The sequence below is a fragment of the Neoarius graeffei genome, chromosome 3 (genome assembly GCF_027579695.1).
Source record: "Neoarius graeffei isolate fNeoGra1 chromosome 3, fNeoGra1.pri, whole genome shotgun sequence".
Lineage (NCBI taxonomy): Eukaryota > Metazoa > Chordata > Actinopteri > Siluriformes > Ariidae > Neoarius > Neoarius graeffei.
In genome coordinates this window covers 101486329-101507910 of record NC_083571.1, presented here as the reverse complement: position 1 = coordinate 101507910, position 21582 = coordinate 101486329, and the positions used below count along the sequence as shown (strand labels likewise).

The 21582-nt window shown below is 43.4% G+C and overlaps 1 protein-coding gene across 1 annotated transcript; it reads left to right on the top strand.

The window, feature by feature from the left end:
• The first annotated feature begins 9038 nt into the window (after positions 1-9038).
• pgfa (placental growth factor a) lies at positions 9039-20568 on the top strand. The gene is made up of 7 exons (XM_060916107.1): positions 9039-9104; positions 9853-9886; positions 10013-10209; positions 20012-20091; positions 20209-20238; positions 20329-20392; positions 20487-20568. Exons 1-6 carry the CDS (start codon positions 9039-9041, stop codon positions 20387-20389), a joined length of 468 nt encoding a protein of 155 aa, XP_060772090.1. The 3' UTR covers positions 20390-20392; positions 20487-20568.
• The last annotated feature ends 1014 nt before the right edge of the window (positions 20569-21582 follow it).

Here is a 21582-nt window from a genome sequence, read left to right as displayed (position 1 = left end):
TTGTCGGGCGGTGGAAGGAATACTTTGAGGATCTCCTCAATCCCACCGTCATGTCTTCCACTGAGGAGACTGAGGCTGATGACTCAGAGGTGGACTCGTCCATTACCCAAGCCGAAGTCACTGAGGTGGTTTGCAAGCTCCTCAGTGGCAAGGCACCGGGGGTGGATGAGATCCGCCCTGAGTATCTCAAGTCTCTGGATGTTGTGGGGCTGTCTTGGTTGACACGCCTCTGCAACATCGCGTGGCGGTCGGGGACAGTGCCTCTGGAGTGGCAGACTGGGGTGGTAGTCCCTCTTTTTAAGAAAGGGGACCGGAGAGTGTGCTCCAATTATAGGGGAATCACACTTCTCAGCCTCCCAGGGAAAGTTTACTCCAGGGTACTGGAGAGGAGAATTCGACCAATAGTCGAACCTCGGATCCAGGAGGAACAATGCGGTTTTCGTCCTGGTCGCGGAACACTGGACCAGCTCTATACCCTTCATAGGGTGCTCGAGGGTTCATGGGAGTTTGCCCAACCAGTCCACATGTGCTTTGTGGATCTGGAGAAGGCATTCGACCGTGTCCCCCGTGGTATTCTGTGGGGGGTGCTTCGGGAGTATGGGGTTCGGGGCTCTTTGCTAAGGGCTGTCCGGTCCCTGTACGAACGGAGCAGGAGTCTGGTTCGCATTGCCGGCAGTAAGTCAGACCTGTTCCCAGTGCATGTTGGACTCTGGCAGGGCTGCCCTTTGTCACCGGTTCTGTTCATAATTTTTATGGACAGAATTTCTAGGCGCAGCCAGGGGCCGGAAGGAATCCTGTTTGGGAACCACAGGATTTCATCTCTGCTTTTTGCGGATGATGTTGTCCTGTTGGCTTCTTCAAACCAGGACCTTCAGCATGCACTGGGGCGGTTTGCAGTCGAGTGTGAAGTGGCTGGGATGAGAATCAGCACCTCCAAGTCCGAGGCCATGGTTCTCGACCAGAAAAGGGTGGCTTGCCCTCTCCAGGTTGGTGGAGAAGTCCTGCCTCAAGTGGAGGAGTTTAAGTATCTCGGGATCTTGTTCACGAGTGAGGGAAGGATGGAGCGTGAGATCGACAGGCGGATCGGTGCAGCCTCCGCAGTGATGCGGTCGCTTTACCGGTCCGTCGTGGTGAAGAAGGAGCTGAGCCAAAAGGCGACGCTCTCAATTTACCGGTCGATCTACGTTCCGACTCTCACCTATGGTCATGAGCTTTGGGTAATGACAGAAAGAACAAGATCGCGGATACAAGCGGCTGAAACGAGTTTCCTTCGCAGGGTGGCTGGGCGCTCCCTTAGAGATAGGGTGAGAAGCACAGTCACTCGGGAGGAGCTCGGAGTAGAGCCGCTGCTCCTCCACATCGAGAGGAACCAGCTGAGGTGGCTCGGGCATCTTTTTCGGATGCCTCCTGGATGCCTTCCTGGGGAGGTGTTCCAGGCATGTCCCCCCGGGAGGAGGCCCCGGGGAAGACCCAGGACACGCTGGAGGGACTATGTCTCTCGGCTGGCCTGGAAACGCCTCGGTGTTCTTCCCGAGGAGCTGGCCGAGGTGTCTGGGGAAAGGGAAGTTTGGGCTTCCATGCTTAGACTGCTGCCTCCGCGACCCGGTCCCAGATAAGCGGAAGAAGACGAGACGAGACGAGACGAGCATGAAATGACCTGGAAAATGAATGCGGGTCATTTTTGACCCATGTTGTGCATTAGAAGGGGTGTGCATATGTTTTGCATCAAAGGGTTAAAAAAAAAAAGGGCAATCTTCATTTGGGGCGTACACATTAAGTATAGTTATCTTTTTCCCTCCGATTGTGCCTATCACCATAACGTACCGGCCTTCATCATCTTGAAAAATTTTCTCATTGTTGTAGTACACAGATTTATTAAATAGTATAGCAACCCCTCTCTTCTTTTTCCTCCCACATGATGCGCTGTAGACCTGATCTACCCACTCTCCAGTTTTAAATGTTCACTCTGCGAAAGGTGTGTTTCCTGGATTAGAGCAACAGAACAATGCAGTTTCTTTAATTGTCCCAAGATTTTTTTCCTTTTGATCAGATTGTTAATTCCTCTTATATTGTAGCTTATGAAATTCAATTCAGCCATGATCTCTGTATGGTCTTATGATATAGCTCCCTACCTGTTTGTACATACACATCAAAGTAAGTCTAATCACTAACAAAACGTTGTCTGTAGCATGTGTCAGGAAAAACAAATAGCAAAGAACAGTACATATAACGGCGGCACGGTGGTGTAGTGGTTAGCGCTGTCACCTCACAGCAAGAAGGTCCAGGTTTGAGCCCCGTGGCCGGCGAGGGCCTTTCTGTGTGGAGTTTGCATGTTCTCCCCGTGTCCGCGTGGGTTTCCTCCGGGTGCTCCGGTTTCTCCCACAGTCCAAAGACATGCAGGTTAGGTTAACTGGTGACTCTAAATTGACCGTAGGTGTGAATGAGAGTGTGAATGGTTGTCTGTGTCTATGTGTCAGCCCTGTGATGATCTGGCGACTTGTCCAGGGTGTACCCCGCCTTTCGCCCGTAGTCAGCTGGGATAGACTCCAGCTTGCCTGCGACCCTGTAGAACAGGATAAAGCGGCTACAGATAATGAGATGAGATGAGATGAGATGAATACATATAACATAGAACTGAGCTTCCACTTCATCACTCTGACGTTGGAACTGAACTAAAACTGCGTCAGATCCCCGGTGATATTGGGGCAGAGAGGTGTGACCTACCCTCTCTGTGGAGAAAAGCACACACAGTGAGAATGTGACCAATATTACATTAAGATGTAAAAAAGGTCCGGATGAGTGTATTCCACTCATATATTCGAGCATAACCTCCTTCTGGACTATCTAACACATAACCTTATTTTGTGACAACAACATTTGTTTGAATAACTCTCAAAAAGAAAACCTAATGACGCTTATGGTATTTTTTTGTGTGGCTGTCAATCTTACCACTCGTTTGGTTGAAACAAGGTTTTGTTTTTTTTTTCCTTATCCATCCTAGTGACAGTCACTTCAATCTTCCTCCTGTAGAAGGGCCTTGAAATCAGCTGGTGACAGAAACGCTCTCCTTTTTCTCCTCTCTTGGCTCCTCCATCCATCCTTCAGTTCTTCCTCGATGCGCTCCCTCTCCTGGCAGCGTACGTCAATCCCCAGTTCCTTCAACAACGTCACGGCACCTGTTAGTGATGTGAATGTCTTCTCCCCGGTGTTCAGCTTGATACTCAGTTGTGCTGGGTATAGACCCCTCGCCTGTATGTCTTTCTTCTTAAGTTGTTTAATAACTTCGTGTACCCTCATCCGTTTCTGCTGTAGATTGGGAGAGTAGTCCTGATCAAAGTAGATCCACTTGCTTTGAAAGAGGACTGGACCCTGGCTCCATGCCTGTTTTATGATTATGTCCTCCACTGCTGCATCCAAAAATCTCACTATAATCGATCTTGGGGGGGCTGTGGCATCTTTGGGTTTGGCCACTAGGGAACGATGTGCCCTTTCAAGTCAAGTCAAGTCAAGTCAACTTTATTGTCAAATATGCTGTACATGCTCGACATACAGCACAGATGAAATTTCAGTCCTCTCTGACCCACGGTGCAAACAAGCAATGCAATAAATAAAAATAGAATAACTGAAAAAACAAAAACAATAAAAACAGTATAAACACTCTAGATAAGAACTAGACATAGACTAAACACTCAGACAATATAAACAGTATAAACACTAGATAAGAACTAAACATAGACTAAACACTCAAACAATATAAACAGTGTAAATACTAGATAAGAACTAGACAAAGACTAAACACTCAAACAAACAATATAAACAGTATAAACACTAGATAAGAACTAGACATAGACTAAACACTCAGACAATATAAACAGTATAAACACTAGATAAGAACTAGACATAGACTAAACACCCAGACAATATAAACAGTATAAACACTAGATAAGAACTAGATGTAGACTAAACACTCAAACAATATAAACAGTGTAAATACTAGATAAGAACTAGACAAAGACTAAACACTCAAACAAACAATATAAACAGTATAAACACTAGATAAGAACTAGACATAGACTAAACACTCAGACAATATAAACAGTATAAACACTAGATAAGAACTAGACATAGACTAAACACTCAGATAATATAAACAGTATAAACACTAGATAAGAACTAGACATAGACTAAACATTCAGACAATATAAACAGTATAAACACTAGATAAGAACTAGACGTAGACTAAACACTCAAACAATATAAACAGTATAAACACTAGATAAGAACTAGACATAGACTAAACACTCAGACAATATAAACAGTATAAACACTAGATAAGAACTAGACAGACTAAACACTCAGACAATATAAACAGTGTAAATACTAGATAAGAACTAGACAAAGACTAAACACTCAAACAAACAATATAAACAGTATAAACACTAGATACGAACTAGACGTAGACTAAACACTCATATATACATACATATCTACACACACACACACACACACACACACACACACACACACACACATAAATTGGTGCAAATAAACAAACAGTCAAGGGCACTTGAGGTATAGCAGGTAAACATGAAATAAGCAGTATAAACAAACTAGCAGCTGTTAAGGTGAGGTAGTGTGGAATAGTGCAAATGAGCGAGGTAAAGTGAGATGTGCGGTCCCTGAGTTCAGTGTGTTAATGAACGATGAGGTGTGTGTGTGTGTGTGTGTGTGTGTGTGTGTGTGTGTGTGTTTGGGGGGGGGGGGGGGGGGGAACTATGAGGATAACATGTCAGATGCTGAAGGGGGGGCAGGGGGGTGTGCGAGCAGAATCTGTGGCAGGGGGCAGAGGGGGGAGGAGGGTCAGAACAGGGAGGGAGTTGAGCCTCCTGACCGCCTGGTGAAAGAAACTGTCCTTGAGCCTGCTGGTTTTGGCCCGGAGACTCCGCAGTCTCCTCCCCGACGGCAGCAGGCTGAAGAGGCTGTGAGATGGGTGGGTGGGGTCACCTGCAATCCTGATGGCTTTGCGGGTGAGGCGGGAGTTATAAATATCCATTAGAGAAGGGAGAGAGACACCAATGATCCTCTCAGCTGCTCTCACGATGCGCTGCAGAGTCTTGCAGCAGGACACGGTGCAGGCGCCGTACCACACGGTAATGCAGCTGGTCAGGATGTTCTCGATGGTGCCTCTGTAGAAAGTGTGCATGATGGGGGCCAGGGCTCTTGCTCTCCTCAGTTTGCGGAGGAAGTACAGATGCTGTTGGGCTTTTTTGGCCAGTGATGCGGTGTTGTTGCTCCAGGACAGGTCTTCAGAGATATGTACACCCAGAAACTTGGTGCTGCTCACCCTCTCCACTGCAGCACCATCGATAGATAGTGGAGCATGCTGGGTGTGCTCTCTCCTGAAGTCCACAACAATCTCCTTCGTCTTCTCCACGTTCAGACGGAGATTGTTGTCCTTGCACCACATGGCCAAGTGGCTCACCTCACTCCTGTAGATTGTCTCATCGCCATTGTTGATGAGACCCACCACAGTCGTGTCATCCGCAAACTTAATGAAGAGATTAGAGTTGGATGTTGGTGTGCAGTCGTGGGTCAGCAGAGTGAAGAGGAGGGGGCTTAGTACACATCCTTGGGGGGCCCCCGTGTTCAATGTGATGGTGCTGGAGGAGTTGCTGCCGACCCATACAGTCTGTGGTCTCCCTGTCAGGAAGTCCAGCGGCCAGTTGCACAGGGAGGTGTTGAGTCCCAGCTGGTCCAGTTTATGAATGAGTTGCTGAGGAATGATTGTGTTGAATGCTGAGCTAAAGTCTATGAACAGCATTCTGACATACGAGTCTTTTGTCTCCAGGTGTGTGAGGGCTGAGTGGAGGGCAGTGGAGATGGCGTCGTCGGTCGAATGGTTGGACTGATATGCAAACTGGAAAGGGTCCAGGGCAGGGGGGAGGGCAGACTTGATATGCCGCATGACTAGCCGCTCGAAGCACTTCATGAGGATGGGAGTGAGTGCGACAGGGCGGTAGTCATTGAAGCAGGAGGGAGACAGCTTCTTCAGGACTGGGATGATGGTGGTGGTTTTGATGCACGTGGGGACAACAGCCTGGCTCAACAAGATGTTGAAGATGTCTGTAAAGACATCTGTGAGCTCCTCGGCACAGTCTCTCAGGACACGACCAGGAATGTTATCAGGACCCGGGGCTTTTCATGCATTTGTCGTCCTGAGAGCTCTCCTCACGCTGTCTGGGGACAGCGTCAACACCTGGTCGCTGGGAGGTGGTGGGGTCTTCTGTGCCATGGTGCTGTTGTCTGCCTCAAAGCGAGCGAAGAAGTCTTTCAACTGATTCAGCAGAGACGTGGAGTTGTCACAGGTCTGCGGCGAGGGCTTGTAGTCTGTGATGGTCTGAATCCCCCGCCACAGGTTCCTGGTGTCTCTGCTGTCATTGAAATGGTCAGCAATGTACCTGGAATACTGTCTCTTGGCCACCCTGATGCCTCGTGATAGATTGGCCCTAGCTGTCCTCAGGCCCACCTCGTCCCCAGCTCTGAAGGCGGCGTTCTGGATAATCTTAATGTCCAGATCTGGTGGTAGTTTAAGTTCCTTCTGGAGCAAGTCTTTAATAAATCCAGTCCTATCTTTCCCTTCACTGTCTTCCGGGATTTGAAAGATCCTAATATTGTTTCTTCTCAGTCTGTTTTGCATATCGTCTCATTTTGCCGAGAGCTCAATGTCGCAATGTAGCAGGTATCTCAGTGCCCTGCGGTGGCATATTTCCACGTCCTCGGCTGCACCATTTCTCTCCTCCATTCTTCCTATTCTCTCTTCGTGTTCCGTCAGTAGGTCTTTTATATCCGAAACAGTTTGTTCAACACGGCCGAGGGCTAGTTTGGTGTGATTGTGTCCGTCTTGGTTTCCTTTACGGAGTTTCCTCAACTCCTCCAGTATGGATGTATCAGACTGACACATGTTGCTGCTAACTTTGTTTTTGCTAGTTGGGCTCGGTTGATTCTGCTTATTATCCTGTTTTCCTCACTGGGGGTCGGGTTTGTCCTGTTTCCTTTGACCGGCGGAGGAGCTCATGTTTTATAAATATATATTTAACGTTTCAGCGTCAATATATTATTGTTGTCACTCTTATCTATATTTTTGTCCTGCTATGCTGCATGCACGTCCATGACGTCACCGGAAGTCCTCTTTCTTCTCTTCTTCTCAACTGGCAGCTGATAAAAGCTCAAATTAGATGTTCTCTTTGTTGTGGAGACACAGTTAGGCACACAGCAATTCACTTTAGGCACGGTTAAAACCAGTGAGACAGAACAATGCAGTGTTTAACAAAGGCAAAAATAAACAATATGACGGAGCTGACCCCGGGTATCAGCCATAATGCATTGCGGTAAGCAAGTGATGACGTAGTTATGGGTTAGGGTCATTGGTTTATCTGACCACCACTTCATTTACCGGAACTAAACTCGCAAGCAAAAGTCACATGACTGAATACAACCTATTTCAAACAAGTTAAACAGAAAAGTTTTTATTTAAACCAAAAGACAAAACTTAGTTCTGCTGTCTGTCCTTTTGTGAAATTTATACTTTGATTGGACAGTGTGTGTGTGTATCTATGTACAGTTTATCTATCTACAGGTTAGTTGCTGACAGAATCTATCTTCATTACGCTTGTGACTGTATTTCATGTATATGTTCTTAATCACTGCATGGGCTGGAAATTATCAGCCCAAATGCACACAAACTCTGGAGGGGGCTTTCACTCTGACACGACTGTCACTGATAGGCTACATGAAGCTACACTGTGTGCTACAAAGAAATCAGCCCCAAACCCTCCATCCATTATCTATAACCGCTTATCCTGTTCTACAGGGTCGCAGGCAAGCTGGAGCCTATCCCAGCTGACTGTGGGCAAGAGGAGGGGTACACCCTGGACAAGTCGCCAGGTCATCGCAGGGCTGACAAGCAACCATTCACACTCACATGCACACCTATGGTCAATTTGGCAGCTTCAAATCTAGGTTAAAGACCAAGCTGTTTTCAGATGCTTTCTGCTAAATTATTAATATTGTCATCTCTACATGTTTTAAACTCTTTACTTTTACAGTCTCTGCATGTTTTAAATTTTACTTAACTTTTATTCTATTTTATTCTGCTGTTTTTTTAATTGAACTTTTATTTCATTTTATTATTTTATTTCTACTATTGTTTAATTCTTATTATTTTTCTTCCCCATTTATTTTATGTAATTTTATTTTCTATTGCTTACTGTTTTGCTTTTACTTCTGTAAAGCACATTGAACTGCCACTGTGTATGAAATGTGCTATATAAATAAACTTGCCTTGCCTTAGAGCCACCAATTAACCTAACCTGCATGTCTTCGGGGGAAACCGGAGCAAATCCACACAGACACGAGGAGAACATGCAAACTCCATACAGAAAGGCCCTCGTCGGCTGCTGGGCTCAAACCCAGAACCTTCATGCTGTGAGGCGACAGTGCTAACCACTACGCCACCGTGCCGCCGCCCCAAACCTTTTCTTCATATTATTCTCTGGTATTTTTATTATCACTGTTGGTGCTGCTGCTGTGCTTGGTTCCAAAAAAAGTTCCAAATAATTCACTTTACAATGTGTGAACAGCAAATAATGTGATGTGGGTGCCAAAATCGAACCTTTTTATTGATCTCTTTTGTCTTTGAATGACATTTATCATTTTCAGTTGCACTGTTTGTATTGCTATCTATCTATTTATTCATTCATTCATTTTTTAAAAATTCTTTATTTTGGCAGGTTCTGTCCACATGGATGACTTACATTGCATTCTACAGCTTTTGAAACCAATGAATTGATCATTTTTTTTAAATAGAGGGATATAGACTTTTCAAGATGGTGCAGTCATTGTGTGTGCATTAGTGTTAAACAGTGGCATGCACTCTGGGGTAATGACGTCTCTTCCTCGTGGTGTGTGTGGTGATGCGTGCTCTTCCACCTCTGCTCTACAGAGCTCTTTGGAGAGCTCTTTTGCAGGTTTGATTCAACATGAGCAGTTTGGTCAGTATAGCACAAATCCTCGCCACACTTCTCCTCTACATTCCACTGACAGAGGTAGGAAATTACTTCATATGCTTTGTTGTAGGCTAAAATGAATGATTGTGTATTTATTCTGACTTACTTCGAAGACTTTTTCACATTATGGTCTGCATTTTTTTAAAAAAATCAGAATAATATCATTGATCATTGATCTGTGCAAGCAAGTAATTTAATCTGCATGTGTTTAATCTGTTACTTGTTGCATATGAGTCATTACTTTCTCAACACAATATTTGTATAATATCAAGTTAATCTCTACTTGTACTTCAAATAGAGTGTTTGATGAGCGCTTTTCAATTTACGCTAGCACAGCATTGTGGATCTGAAGTCTGATAGTGTGTTTTTAAGTCTAAATATGGTCAGTTTTGGTCAATATGATCTCTTTTGTGGAACAGTACGTGGAAGTCTAGCCACAGTTTATAGTGTGGTTGGGAATTTGCACGTCCTCTAGCTAATCTTCGTTCCTACCCCATAATGTCCCTCACTTGCTCTAATTACTTTAGACTTTCTACGTGTTTGTTCTCAAATCATCTGTGAATATGAGCCAACTATCCAATGACCATCACAGTGATCGCTTGATCTAGACTTGGTTTGTTGCACAAAGACAATTAATAGTTTAACATAGCTCAAACTACTTTGTGAATAATTCTCCCACTCAATGGACGTCATTGTCAGTGTGCTTTTACATGTCATGAGTTCAAGTGTGAAATGAGTTGGAAATTATCACGATGTTAATTTCTGTTATAAATGGTTGGCGTTGTAGGTCTCAGACCTTCTAAGCATGACCCATCCCAAAGGTAAAATATACATATTTTTTTGCTCATACTGTATGTCATGCCTGTAATTCATGATATTAGTTTGTACTCATAAAACTCAGAAAGCTTATAGTGGAGACATTTAAAGCTTTGTAACTGATCATTTAGTGATATTGTTTCATGATGTGTGGCAACGGAGTGTGTGTCGCCCGCTGGAGAGGATGGTGGAGGTGGAGAAGGAGTATCCAGGGATTGTGGAGCACATCTTCAGTCCTCGCTGTGTGCCTCTTCATCGCTGTGCTGGCTGCTGTAATGATGAAAAATTACAGTGTTCCGCGACACTCACTCACAATGTCACAATACAGGTACATGTTTATGACGTACACTACCGTTCAAAAGTTTGGGGTCACTTTGAAATGTCCTTATTTTTGAAAGAAAAGCACTGTTCTTTTCAATGAAGATCACTTTAAACTAATCAGAAATCCACTCTATACATTGCTAATGTGGTAAATGACTATTTTAGCTGCAAATGTCTGGTTTTTGGTGCAATATCTCCATAGGTGTATAGAGGCCCATTTCCAGCAACTCTCACTCCAGTGTTCTAATGGTACAATGTGTTTGCTCATTGCCTCAGAAGGCTAATGGATGATTAGAAAACCCTTGTACAATCATGTTAGCACAGCTGAAAACAGTTGAGCTCTTTAGAGAAGCTATAAAACTGACCTTCCTTTGAGCAGATTGAGTTTCTGGAGCATCACATTTGTGGGGTCGATTAAATGCTCAAAATGGCCAGAAAAATGTCTCGACTATATTTTCTATTCATTTTACAACGTATGGTGGTAAATAAAAGTGTGACTTTTCATGGAAAACACAAAATTGTCTGGGTGACCCCAAACTTTTGAACGGTAGTGTAATATCTGTTTGACTATTCGGGAAAATATAAACATACGGACAGTGTGATTCTTGGTGCTGATATCCAGTGTGTACGGTATTTAGAAGGGGAAAATACGTGGTTCTTTTCTCATTTAACTGTTTGCTCTACGTTTAAAGGCTCCCTGTCAGGTACGAGGTAGACGGATGGAAGTGCAGAAGCAGTTATAATAAACAGTGATGTTTATTTACAGTGAACAAACACACACGGGCAAACCGTCCAATTCGGCAGGCTAAATGCAAAACGTAAAACAAGCAAAGGGTCGAGCAAGGCGCAAACAGGATATCAGAGGCAGAACAAGAACGAGAAACAGGAACAACAATCAGGAAGCCAGGAAATCTGAGAAAGGCTTAGTAATGTGTACTGACGTAGCGTAATACTTTGCACTGATCATGCATCAGAACAGTCCTTAAATAGGTGCACATATAGCTCCTTAATTAAGTTCAGGTGCACGTTGTTAACGGCGTGCGTGCTGGGGTCCGGGTGTGCCTTCAGGTGTGTGCGTCTTCAGCGCGTAGGACTGACACTCCTACACATTTTATTTACATTTCAGGTTAAAACATCCAAACAAAAGCTCATCAGTGTAGAAGAAACTATCACATAGTGTGTACTTAAAGGAGAACTGAAGTCATTTTAAACTTGCTTTATTTCTTAATTAACGTGTTATTCAATTACGTTTTCAGTTTTAGTAACCTTATATCGTGACTCGTATTGGCAGCTAATTGCAATTAAATATTATACTTATCGGCCTGTTTGGTTTTTAGCCATGTTGAATTTAATTCGTTTGGTCTACGGCAGGCGTCGCTTATCCGCATGATCTTCACGAGACTTGTGCGAGACTTCAAAACGTGAAGTGTCAGCCAGGTGTCAGTGCCGCCATTTTGAAAACTGTTTTCCAACGAAGTATTGCACAAAACGAGTTTAAGTGACGATTACTGCCTACTTTTTTCAAACTTTCCTGGTTGCTATCAAAACAAACAAAACTTCCGGCTTGATTACATCAGCATTCGAAAGAGGTCGCGCGCGTCTTTTGACAATGTTGGCAGATGTCGGTCACTTTGATTTCCGCCGTACGTTTTACTTCCATCCTACGATGTCTCGCACAGGTCTCAACGAATCTCATTTACGGCCATTGCTTTGACATATGGACTGATATATTACAGAGCATATTTCAAACACTCATAACTTGCTATAGCAGTGACAAAATAGCGATCAAAAACGCATTCCTATGTCTAATAAAATGAGATAAATAGAATTTTGATCATAAAACGTACAGCCTTCAGTTCTTTAATTTAGTTAATGCTATAGCTCTCTGCATGTGTCTGAATGTGGAAGCCACGATCGGCAAAGTTTAAAGTGTCGAACTTGAGAATGAGCACCCCGGCCGTGCTTTGGTAAAATGCTTCAATATTTCAATAAGTATAGACTCATATAAAATGTGGTGTCTCCAAAGCCTCACTAGAAGGCATGAATTCAATCTAATCTGAAAATGCTTGTTGAAGCAAGTTTTGCTAATTTGTTAATGTTAAATATATATGTTTTCCCTGCTAATGCCATGTTAGAGAAATATCAGTTAAAATAGCTGAACTGGCTGGGCAGCATGTCAAGTTAATGGTAAATATTAGTTATTACAGGATATTTTACTGGGGCGGCACGGTGGTGTAGTGGTTAGCGCTGTCGCCTCACAGCAAGAAGGTCCGGGTTCGAGCCCCATGGCCGGCGAGGGCCCTTCTGTGTGGAGTTTGCATGTTCTCCCCGTATCCGCGTGGGTTTCCTCCGGGCGCTCTGGTTTCCCCCACAGTCCAAAGACATGCAGGTTAGGTTAACTGGTGACTCTAAATTGACCGTAGGTGTGAATGTGAATGGTTGTCTGTGTCTATGTGTCAGCCCTGTGATGACCTGGCGACTTGTCCAGGGTGTACCCCGCCTTTCGCCCGTAGTCAGCTGGGATAGGCTCTAGCTTGCCTGCGACCCTGTAGAAGGATAAAGCGGCTTGAGATGAGAGATGAGGATATTTTACTTCTTATTAATTCATTAGCAAACTACGTAGCATTAGTCAAGCCTATGATCAGAAAGCTGTAGGTAAGGAATGATATTTTCAGGTAAAATAGTGTAGTTGATTATAATAGCTTTCAGTGAGTAACGTAACAGTTCTCACATGAAAACATAACGTTTAATTTTATCACTAAAACATTGACTTTTTGCATTTTAATGTGTTATAAATATGTTATAATATGACTGATGTAAGGCATGCTTTGATTATATTGTATTAATCTGTTCTTAGATGTACTGATTGACTGGAGACAGTGTTACTTCAACTATCACACAGCAATATAAATACAGCTATGTTTTTATCCCCCGCTAGCCGAAAGGCCCGAAGGGTGATTATGCCGTGGCGATTTCCATCTGTCCATCCATCCTGGGAAGGGTACTCACCTTCTGAAATCAACTCCTCTCAGAATATTTGGAAGAATTTCACGAAACTTGGCAGGATTCTTTGTTATATGTCATTAGTATGCATATTGTTATTTTGTTCAATTCGGTCGTATTTTACCAGAGTTGTGGCCCTTGATTAACAATGTTGTACTTTCACAATTTCATGAAGGCGTGCTCGCCTTCTGACATCAACTCCTCACACAAATTTTGGACGAATTTCTCGAAGCTTGGCAAAAGGCCTTGTAATATGACGGTAATACGCATATTGCTATTTAATTTCGTTTGTGAAAATTTTACCAGAGTTTTGACCCTTGATTAAATAACTTGTACTTTGACAATTTCATGAGGATGTACGTTCTTCTGAAATCAACTCCTCTCACAATTTGTGGAGGAATTTCACCAAACTTGGTAGAAGGCTTTGTTATATGACAGTTATACGCATATTGAAATTTTGTTTAATTTGGGCAAATTTTACCAGAGTTATGCCCTTGATTATTAACAAACTTATACTTTGGCAATTTCATCAAGGTGTGCTTGCTTTCTGAAATCAACTTCCCTCACAATTTTTATCCCCCGCTGGCCGAAAGACCCGAAGGGGGATTATGTCGTGGTGATGTCCGTCCATCCGTCCGTCCGTCCCGGGAAGGGTACTCACCTTCTGAAATCAACTCTTCTCACAATTTTTGGAGAAATTTCATGAAACTTGACAGGATTCTTTGTTATATGTCAGTAATATATATAGTGCAGGGTGGCATGGTGGTGTAGTGTTTAGCGCTGTCGCCTCACAGCAAGAAGGTCCGGGTTCGAGCCCTGTGGCCGACGAAGGCCTTTCTGTATGGAGTTTGCATGTTCTCCCCGTGTCCGCGTGGGTTTCCTCTGGGTGCTCCAGTTTCCCCCACAGTCCAAAGACATGAAGGTTAGGTTAACTGGTGACTCTAAATTGACCGTAGGTGTGAATGTGAGTGTGAATGGTTGTCTGTGTCTATGTGTCAGCCCTGTGATGACCTGGCGACTTGTCCAGGGTGTACCCCGCCTTTCGCCCGTAGTCAGCTGGGGTAGACTCCAGCTTGCCTGTGACCCTGTAGAACAGGATAAAGCGGCTAGAGATAATGAGATGAGATGAGATGAGATGTATAGTGCAAGTTCGTTCAGTCACATTTTACCAGAGTTATGGCATAGTTGCCAGCGGGGGATATTGTGCGCTCAGAGCACTCTTGTTGTGCTCATACTGGACTGCTTCATCATGATATAGGAGAGTTAAAGGTGCTGACTGCAAAGTTGAATTCTGGGCAACTGCGCAAACAGCTATGTCCATAGCTGTTGGAGTTTCAAGATGTTGCGATGCTGCACATGCTGTGTATCCTATGTGTAAATGGTTTGCTGAGATAAAATGCGTCTCGCGTTTTTCAATTCCGAAAATTGCCGAAGCAAATGAGCAGTAATATCACGTGATCACTGTGGGGTGTCTTTAACCAAAACAAGTCGGCATGGGCAAACATAGTGGACTCCACTCTCCCACGAACTAAAAGCCAGCGGGAAAATAAAGGAAAGCCTGCCTAGTGAGTGCAACTGCAAGATAGAGCAAGGTTAGATGACATTTTTCTGGTCAGATAACTAAATCATTCTAGCTAGCACTTAGCTATCTTAGCCTTAGAATGCATGGGCTCGACTCCACAAAAGTGAGTAAAGAGCTATAGGGGCCTTTCACATGATGTCATCATAACTGTGGATTTGTTTATCCGGCTAAGCTTTGTGTTTAACAACGACTGGCACAAGTGTACGCGAGTGATTGTAAGCTCAGTTCATTGTATCTACAGATAAATGTGTAGAAGTTACATCTAAAAGAACAATGCCAGAGAACTGTGGTGCTTTTGGATGTAATAACAGACATGGAGATAAGCCTGGTTTAACTTTTCACTGCTTCCCGGTGAACCCAGAAAGATGAGTAAAATGGTGAGCTGCAATTAAATGGGAAGACTGGACGCCAACAAAGCACTCCCGTGTGTGTGGAGAACATTTTATATCAGGTTAGTGTGAAAGTTCTGTGCAACATTAAAATGTAGATCTGGATGTGGGCTTTGGACGTGATATATTTTATTAGACCTAATGCTTGCTGAGACTAGCAGCATGTTTGTTATGTACTGATAATGTAGACTCAGCTAAACACCATAAAATTTGCTAGATCTAGGCCATGGCATGTTTATTACTATTAGAAGTCCACGTTTGAGTTTACCTTTGTCATATTAAGGTATTTTTCTTTATCAGGAATTTCCCATAACATTCCGCCACGAAACCTGCCTTGGAATATTGGTAGGCATCTGTACTTTTGTATGCCTTTAGCATCTCCGGTGTATTTAGAAGTCCCAAATACTAAATAGTTCAGGATGTCGTAGTATCCCAAATCCTGTAGATGGTTTGCTGAACACTTTTCAAATGGAATAAATACATCCATCCATTATCCATAACTGCTTATCCTGTGCAGGGTTGCGGGTAAGCTGGAGCCTATCCCAGCTGACTATGGGCGAGAGGTGGGGTACACCCTGGACAAGTCGCCAGGTCATCACAGAGCCGACACATTGAAACAAACAACTATTCTTGGGTTTCAGTCACGTGACTTTTCTTAGTGATTTCACTTTCGGTAAAACAACTGGTGGTCTAGCAAACCAAAACAGCTGCTGTAGTGCAAACAACTAGCAATAAGTTATCAGAGTATGCTCATAATTTAGAAGCCACTGCTCACTTTAGATATATTCAGAAGATTGCTATGTGAATGGAATCGACCCCTACAGTCTGGGAAAGAAGGATTTGTCATACGATCTCGAAAACTACCCTTCAGTCGAGTTCCCCGACATTTCAAACTATCTGGTGTTGCAGACGTCCTTCTACACCACAAAACAGATGAAAGCGTGTAAGAGTACACTGCAAAAACTGTTGCCTAGATCTAACTCAATAAAAATAAGGCAACATTTTCCAAACACTTTTTGTAAGTTTAGTCAACTAATGGTATTTTTGAGTAAGGAGAACTTAATAATATGCATTTCGATGTATGTATGTATGAGGTATTAAGTTGCGTTTACAGAAAAAGCCAAGAAATTGAGTAAAATCAATGTAAAAAACATCAGCATATTAAACACACAAGACTTACAGTAATTAAAATAAGTAACATTTAAATGAAAAAATAATTTTTGTACTCTATTTTATTAATTTTGACCAATTCACCCTTTCTTTGTTTTGAAAATGGAAACTCATCTCATTATCTGTAGCCGCTTTATCCTGTCCTACAGGGTCGCAGGCAAGCTGGAGCCTACTACGGGCGAAAGGCGGGGTACACCCTGGACAAGTCGCCAGGTCATCACAGAGCTGACACATAGACACAGACAACCATTCACACTCACAGTCAATTTAGAGTCACCAGTTAACCTAACCTGCATGTCTTTGGACTGTGGGGGAAACTGGAGCACCCGGAGGAAACCCACGCAGAGAACATGCAAACTCCGCACAGAAAGGCCCTCGCCGGCCACGGGGCTCGAACCCGGACCTTCTTGCTGTGAGGTGACAGCGCTAACCACTACACCACCGTGCTGCCCGAAAATGGAAACTGCTTAAAATAATTAGTTCGCATAATAATAAAAAAATCAAGACATATAAAATTCGAACCTTTATTAAATCATTACCATATCAAAACAGTGGCAATGAGCTGGACAGTATAAACAGTCAACATCCATATTTAGTGCATAGAATGCATGACCTCAACTTTTTAAAGTGCTGCGTAGAACACCTTCACAGTACAGTTTTCTTTTTTTAACCGTATACATATTATTAAAACATTTTCACAAGCCATATCCAAACCGTGTCAATAAGCTGGACAGTATTAACAGTCAAGAACATCAGTATTTAGTGCATAAAAGAATGCATGACCTCAGCATCTCAAGTTTTACTTAGAACATTCACAGTACAGTTTCTTACTAAAACAATTTAACATTAAGATGATCTGTACTTCTGTAACAATTCACAAGCAGAACATCTTCACAGCAGTGTCTTTCAGTGTGTAGATGTTGAAACATTTTAACTTGAACAACTCACAGATCCCTCCTTCTGACCAGCTGGAGCTTCACAGTGGGGCAATTTAGTGTGTATAAAACATAAAAAACTTAACAATTTACACACCAGAAACGATGACCTGCAGCTTTGTATAAAACCTGAACAGGACAAACCGTTACAACATTCTGAAGAATTCCACTCAATGTACAATGATTTTGAACAGACACAAGAAAATAGCAGTTCATAAGTACAAGCTGACAGTCATGGCTGACTGCCTAGGTTTGTTCTTCCGTTGCTGCAGGTGGGCAGGTCGTGACGTTTTACGTCTGATATAAACGTTTAAACTGAGTTTTGTTACATCAATTTATGTTGAAATCCAATAAAATTAATTTTATCACATAAAAAAGTAAGTTACGAAAATATTCACACTTTTTACTTATAGATAACTCAAAAAACTAAAAAAGAAAAATAAATTGATTTATTGGAATAAATATACTTTTAGGGCGGCACGGTGGTGTAGTGGTTAGCGCTGTCGCCTCACAGCAAGAAGGTCTGGGTTCGAGCCCCGTGGCCGGCGAGGGCCTTTCTGTGCGGAGTTTGCATGTTCTCCCCGTGTCCGCGTGGGTTTCCTCCGGGTGCTCCGGTTTCCCCCACAGTCCAAAGACATGCAGGTTAGGTTAACTGGTGACTCTAAATTGACCGTAGGTGTGAATGTGAGTGTGAATGGTTGTCTGTGTCTCTGTGTCAGCCCTGTGATGACCTGGCAACTTGTCCAGGGTGTACCCCGCCTTTTGCCCGTAGTCAGCTGGGATAGGCTCCAGCTTGCCTGCGACCCTGTAGGACAGGATAAAGCGGCTACAGATAATGAGATGAGATGAAATATACTTTTAAAAATAAAGTAAAATGGACAATACCACTGAAAGACTTCTTACAGGGTATGGAGGCTTACAACTTTTTTGTATATGGCTGGGTAAAGGACCTCGGTGTCAAGTCGCTGCCAAATGAATCCTGTATTGTTTTTGCCCGTGTAAGTATGTTTTTTAAGCTTTTCTTTGCGTCTTTACAACGAAGCGCTGCAAGGTGAAGTGTAAACAAACAGTCCTCTTGATTCTCACTTGTGTTGGCTTTTATCTCTCAGCTAAATCATTCACAAAGATCATCAGAAACCCCTTTAAAGACTTGGATCTTAGTTAAACAAGACAGAGACGTGATCACGGCGCGTTGTAACTGTACGGCTGGGTAAGAATTTTGTCACGACCTTCATGCATATGGACTTTGTGAGGAGTAAACAAAGAAACAGCTGGGGACTTTAGCGCTTCATGACTAAAAAAAAAGTATCGTAAAATAACGACACATAGCAAGAAAAGCACTTGGAAAACACTAAGGACAGAGCTGAGAGGGAAATACAAACCTTTCACCAAGTGATCACTGCAAACTCGAGCATGCTTTGACTCGACTCCCTTCGATTTCAGTGAGAGGTTCAAAAGCCACCTTTCTCGACGTCTTTTTGTGAAATCCTGTGTTCATTCACCCTTTTATATTAGTTCACGGGGAACCCTGAAAAAACTTTTATCAGTTTCACGGTTTGATCGATTCGAACAACCTAAAACAACGCAAGCGTAAGGCATTTTTCATGCGAGCAATGCACCTTCTCCGTACAAACGCTTTGCCAACTGAGCTTTGGTTGACCACCAGCTAAAGTTTTGAATAACTAACGAGGCGGATGTGATGTCACATGAAACCTAGCAATTTACACTCACACTCACACCTACGGTCAATTTAGAGTCACCAATTAGCCTAATGTCTTTGGATTGTGGGGGAAACCGGAGCACTCGAAGGAAACCCACGAAGACACGGGGAGAACATGCAAATTCCACACAGAAAGGCCACTGAGCTCGAACCCAGAACCTTTTTGCTGTGAGGTGACAGTGCTGTGAGGAGACACCACCGTGCTGCCCCGGTGGGTAAATTAAGAAGCCTTTATTTTTGCCACATGTACACTCAAGCACAGCAAAATTCCTACTCTGCATTTAACCCAATCTGAAGCAGTGAACGCACGCGTGGCGGGACAAGACACACACAAAGAGAGAGAGAGAGAGAGAGAGAGAGAATCTCCTTGCGTTCGGCTATTTCTGTAGGGCCATACTGTTTACCTCAAGAGGTAGGATATTCGGTCCCAAAATGGAGAAAAGTGACCTTCAGCACATCCGAGTGATCACATCTCGTCCTCATGATATTGTTCTTGTGAGACATAGGAAAATCTCATCTCATCTCATTATCTCTAGCCGCTTTATCCTGTTCTACAGGGTCGCAGGCAAGCTGGAGCCTATCCCAGCTGACTACGGGCGAAAGGCGGGGTACACCCTGGACAAGTCGCCAGGTCATCACAGGGCTGACACATAGACACAGACAACCATTCACATTCACACCTACGGTCAATTTAGAGTCACCAGTTAACCTAACCTGCATGTCTTTGGACTGTGGGGGAAACCGGAGCACCCAGAGGAAACCCACGTGGACACGGGGAGGACATGCAAACTCCGCACAGAAAGGCCCTCGCCGGCCACGGGGCTCGAACCCGGACCTTCTTGCTGTGAGGCGACAGCGCTAACCACTACACCACCATGCCGGCCCACATAGGAAAATGCCATGCACAAATTTTTTTTTTTTTAATTTCAGATTACTTTGCAATCAGCACCTGTAACTTCCAGCATGCAATTAATAATTGCATTCAACATAGCATCCTTCTTTCTTTGCAGCTGGTGAGAATAAGTCCAGTAGTGTGGACCCAGAAGTATGTAGAGCTTTCATTTATAGAGCACCGCTCCTGTCAATGCAGGTACAGAAATCAAATAGCATCTAAAAGGGCACAGCAGCTTTTAATGAAAACTGTGAATTTTTACATTGACCTTATTCTCTTAATTATCATCCTACAATGCAATTGTTTATTACCTAGACCCAAACAGAATCACGGAAAAGATCAGAGGTGAGTCTGTTCTGTCACAAACTGGCCTATGTATGCTGTCTAATGGGGGTTATGACAGTGGAATAACCATGACTTTCTCTGATACAACAGGCAGAGGCTAAGTAGGGGAAGAAAAGGGAAAAAAGGAAAAAAACAGAACAAGAAACAGTAGCAGGTACGTTCTGCCCTCTGCTGGTTATGACATGAATTATCTGAGTTGCTAAAATCAGTTCATTCATTCATTCATTCATTCATTCATTCATTTTCAGTAACTGCTTTATTCTGGTCAGACTTGTGCAGGATCCAGCACCTAAGCTGGGAACACTGGGGTAAAAATACACACTGGATGGGATGCCAGTCGATTGCAGGACACCATACACACATATTCATACATTAATTCGCACCTTTTAGCATTTCCAGTCCACCTACTGCAAAGAAATCAATTAAATGCTTGGATTCTGTAAAAATAAAAGTGCTCATATCCAGTGTCTTGCAAAAGTATTCATCCCCTTGGTGTTTGTCTCGTTTTGTTGCATTACAAGCTGGTATTAAAATGGATTTTTTGGGGGGGGGGGGGGGGGGGGTAGCACCATTTGATTTACACAGCATGTCTACCACTTTAAAGGTGCACATTGTTTTTGTATCGTGACACAAACAATAATTAAGATGAAAAAAAACAGAAATCTGAAGTGTGCATAGGTATTCACCCCCCTCAAATTCAATACTTTGTAGAGCCACCTTTTGCTACAATTACAGCTGCAAGTCTCTTGGGGTATGTTTCTATTAGCTTAGCACATCTAGCCACTGGGATTTTTGCCCATTCCTCAACGTAAAACTGCTCCAACTCCTTCAAGTTAGATGGGTTGCGTTGGTTTACAGCAACCTTCAATTATGCCACAGATTCTCAATTGGATTGAGGTCTGGGCTTTGATTAGGCCATTCCAAGACATTTAAATGTTTCCCTTTAAACCACTCCAGTGTAGCTTTCGCAGTATGTTTAGGGTCATTGTCCTGCTGAAACGTGAACCTTCGTCCCAGTCACAAACCTCTGGCTGACTCAAACAGGTTTTCCTCCAGAATTGCCCTGCATTTAGTGCCATCCATCTTTCCTTCAGTCCTGACCAGCTTTCCTGTCCCGGCAGATGAAAAATATGCCCACAGCATGATGCTGCCACCACCATGCTTCACTGTAGGAATAGTGTTCTCAGAGTGTTGGGTTTGCGCCACACATGGCATTTCCCATGATGGCCAAAAAGATCAATTTTTGTCTCATTTGACTAGAGAATCTTCTTCCATGAGTTTGGGGAGTCTGCCACATGCTGCTGGGCAAACTCCAAATGTGTTTTCTTCAGCAATCTCTTTTTT

Excerpts from the sequence above, each read along its gene's own strand:
- pgfa (XM_060916107.1), top strand. The coding sequence starts at position 9,039 with ATGAGCAGTTTGGTCAGTATAGCACAAATCCTCGCCACACTTCTCCTC. Across the intron at positions 9,105-9,852 it reads TCTACATTCCACTGACAGAG|GTCTCAGACCTTCTAAGCAT; the intron begins GTAGGAAATTAC and ends TTGGCGTTGTAG. Across the intron at positions 20,239-20,328 it reads AATCACGGAAAAGATCAGAG|GCAGAGGCTAAGTAGGGGAA; the intron begins GTGAGTCTGTTC and ends CTGATACAACAG.